A 3,533-nucleotide genomic window follows, 5' to 3' on the forward strand; every position below is an offset into this window, starting at 1 on the left:
CTCAATGCATGTCATCTCATTTTGCAGGGGAATTTTATGGATCTGCATATCTTCAAGCTACATCGTGTGTAAGAAACTGGACATGACAATATTATTTCGGAGAAAATAAATGGGGGAATATCTAGCCACACTCATATGAGTATATAGGATAGAAGAGGATTGTTTCCTTCATCATCATTTAGGAATAAATAATCCCCTTCATATTCTGCCTTCTTCTTCGTAGCTTTAATGGCTTCCACCTCTTTCTTTCTCCTTTGCACTCTCTTTCTCTCTCTTCTTCTATTTTGATATAATCCTATCTATAAGAGAGAAGAATGGTCAATTGTTGCGAATGGATTTTGAAGCCTTGGACTTGCCAAAGACTAGAATATTAAGCATTTCATTGCTATTTCTGAGCATGATTAATGAAGATTAAAGCTAGATGTAGCCCAAAAAACATGTCGTTATTTATAGCCCCACCGAAAAACCCTACCCTTAAAAAGGTGGCCAACATGAAAGCACAAACAAGATTTTTATGAGGACTCTTAAGAAAACTATGGAAGACAATCATACTAGTCAGGAGAAAAACTTGCATTCAATAATATGGTCTTTAATAGTGCATTGTGAGTAACTACATGGATGACTCCATCTAAGCTAACTAGGGTATGAATCCGATTGGTTTTATAGCATGCACAATTTAAGATATTGAAATATGGTGTTGTATTAAACAAGAACTATTCGGAAGCCAACACATTTTTGAGTCATGCAGAAAGTTTATTTACAACCACATTCAAACCTTGGAAAAGAGACCCACTACTTGCTATGTAGGAAGTAAAATGAATTGGATGCCATGGAATAAATTAAGTTTACTTATTCGACTATAGAAAAGTCTAGTCATGACATGCGTGTGGCATGGCCCTAATTATGGCATGGATGATGCATGAGAGCTTATAGCTGCACCTTCCCACCATCCCGTCCTAAAACTCATGGAAAGCAATTATAGCTGGTTTTGTGCATTTCCTCGAGAGATCCACCTTATAGAACATGCAAGAGACCACATGAACTCAAAAGAAAAAGTTTTACATTTAGTAAAATTTATCGGATTATGTTTACAAAAATATTTTTAATTATAAAATGAAAAAAATCCGTACGTTTAGTAAAGTAAAGTGTCATTAAAAAAACCTTATAACATATAAAAAAAATGGTAATTCTTAATATCATTTGAAAGCATGTTATGTAAATGATTTCTTATATAACGATCATTACACATGAATCCATGTAGACACGTGCGCACGCAGGGGAGAGAGAGAGAGAGAGAGAGCGCGGAAGCTTTGGGGGGTTGGATTATGTTCGTGGATGAATCTGACATGTGGTGATAAGTTGAATATACGGACGAATGTCGCCCTTTGTTTTATTTGTGGTGTATTTCGTATACAACACGGACTTAACAAACAAGAAAGGCGAAGACCTGTTGACGGCGGACTCCCACAGCTCCCTGCCATGAGGATCTAAACAAAGTCACTGTGGGAGAGCAAGTAGGCCTCCACGGCTTTGAATGTCTGGATCACCACGCCTTTGGCCTCCTCAGGGAATTGATGCGTATGTTGGTCATCGAGGGGGTCGTATTCACAGGAGTAATGGATAACACAGCTTTCCGCTCCAGCCTCCTTGATTTGCACCGTGTGCTGGTAGCTCTTGAAGAACCTCACCAAAAATCCCCCTTCTAGCATCACAGACTTGAGCTTGTATGCATGAGGGTCAACTTCCACGTACTTCTCTTTCACAAACGAAACTTCCGCCTGCAGCTTCTCCCTAGCATGCTGGATATGATCTGCACTCAAACAACATTGGAAACGGTAATACGATAATCGATGACCAGCAGTGCAGGTGCTGGTGGCCATGCGAGAGAAAAAACCAGCGAAGAGAGTTGGTCCGTTATGCGGATTAACTTATGATATGTTTGCGGTACAGATCACTGTGAATTGCACGATCTATGACACAGAGCTGCACGTACTGTGACTTTCACAGACTCTACTATAGTTTGCAAAGCTACACATCGATCAAATTACTCACTCTACCAGTGGCGTTTGCGTCGTTTTATAATCATGCAGTTATAGGGCATAGAGGACTGCCCGTTGTGAGGAATTCAACGAAAAACTAATGCCGAGCCGAGGTAGCGATACCTTTAGTGAAGATGAGGGTCCCGATGCAGCCGGGCGAGAGAGGTGAGGAATAGTCGACCGCTTCAATTAGGTTTGGGAGGGCCTTGGAGAGGCATTGAGGGGCGCTCTCATAGGCACCGCGCCACATCCTTTTGGCCGGCACCTTGCACTCGATCTCTACACTGAACGTCGACGGCGCCATTTCGGCTATATAAGGGCTTAATATGAATACAGGCACAGCTAGCTTACGGCCACAGTGTACTAGTGCGGCCAGCCGATCAGAGAAGGCAGATGGAAAGGACTGAGTGCGTTTGATCTCATGAAGCTACACGGGATCTCTATTTATATTTGATCTGTGGAGTCGAACTGCTGCGTCAGCAGTTTTATTATACGTATATACACATCGTTGGATCCCTTCAAGTCATTCCAGGCAGACGAAAAACGAGCCTCTACCTTTGACGATCGGATGGGCGGCTTTGACGTATTCAAAACTTTCGTGGCAACGTTCACTGGCTTAGTAAAATGAATATTGGCTCACGGCTTGCTTCTCGAATGCGCAACTTGTACCAAGCTAGTGGTTATATGATCAGCGTGCAACATCCACTAGCTCAAGTGGTCGTGCCATGGTGTGTTGAAACATAAGGTGAAGACGGTGGAGGCAACTTCTCTAATGGCACAAAAGTCATTATGGCTCCACTAGGTGGTTACAAAGATGGATGTGGTAAAGGAAGCATGTGTTTACTTGGGGGTTAAGGGTTTCGACACCCCTTGATCACAGGTCTCATTTCGAGCGAGCCTCTTTTATCCAATTAATGCAAGTCTCAATGTGGTCCCCATCTCTTAGGAGGCACACATTCAAACGGTGGATGGCAAAATGAAATCATGATCACTCACAACGCTATTTGGTAGTCCATGCAAATTAAATATCTCCCTGCTTACAGATGTTCAAGCAATATCTTAGGCTTTCAAGGTCTCTTTAATAGGAATGATGTGTGAAGCCTCGGTTCTCAACATATGTCATACTACTAAACTGGAGTTATAATGTTCTTGGATTGTCCCAAGAGTGATGATAAGATCAATGCTTATCAATTCCCATCTCATATGAGGGATATGTAGGGGGATGAAGTTCTCTTGATACACTGGCCCACCCTACCTACTTGAAAAGTGTATATGAACATCATCGAGGCAACAATTATTGATTTCGTCTTGACGCTTTGGTGTACGTCCATCCTTCTTGACTAAAACATTAAGCTATTGTGATTCCAAATAAAAGGGAGTCTCCATAAGCACCTCTTCTAAGTTCCTTGGATTGTTGAGAAGATCAATGCTTATCAATTCCCATCTCACATGCAGGATATTTAGGGGGATGAAGTTCTCTTGTAACATTGAGTA

At 41.8% G+C, this 3,533-nt stretch overlaps 1 protein-coding gene across 1 annotated transcript; it reads right to left on the reverse strand.

Moving 5' to 3' along the window:
* Positions 1 to 1,228: 1,228 nt before the first annotated feature.
* On the reverse strand, positions 1,229 to 2,461 carry LOC148013235 (norbelladine synthase-like). Its single transcript, XM_087668072.1, has 2 exons — positions 2,163 to 2,461; positions 1,229 to 1,810 (listed from the first exon to the last, which is right to left on the reverse strand). The coding sequence occupies exons 1-2, from the start codon at positions 2,341 to 2,343 to the stop codon at positions 1,488 to 1,490; spliced, it is 504 nt and encodes a 167-aa protein (XP_087524198.1). The 5' UTR covers positions 2,344 to 2,461; the 3' UTR covers positions 1,229 to 1,487.
* Between the last annotated feature and the right edge of the window lie 1,072 nt (positions 2,462 to 3,533).

The sequence above is a fragment of the Lygodium microphyllum genome, chromosome 26 (genome assembly GCF_053477565.2).
Source record: "Lygodium microphyllum isolate KBCC chromosome 26, Lygodium_microphyllum_v1.1.10, whole genome shotgun sequence".
Lineage (NCBI taxonomy): Eukaryota > Viridiplantae > Streptophyta > Polypodiopsida > Schizaeales > Lygodiaceae > Lygodium > Lygodium microphyllum.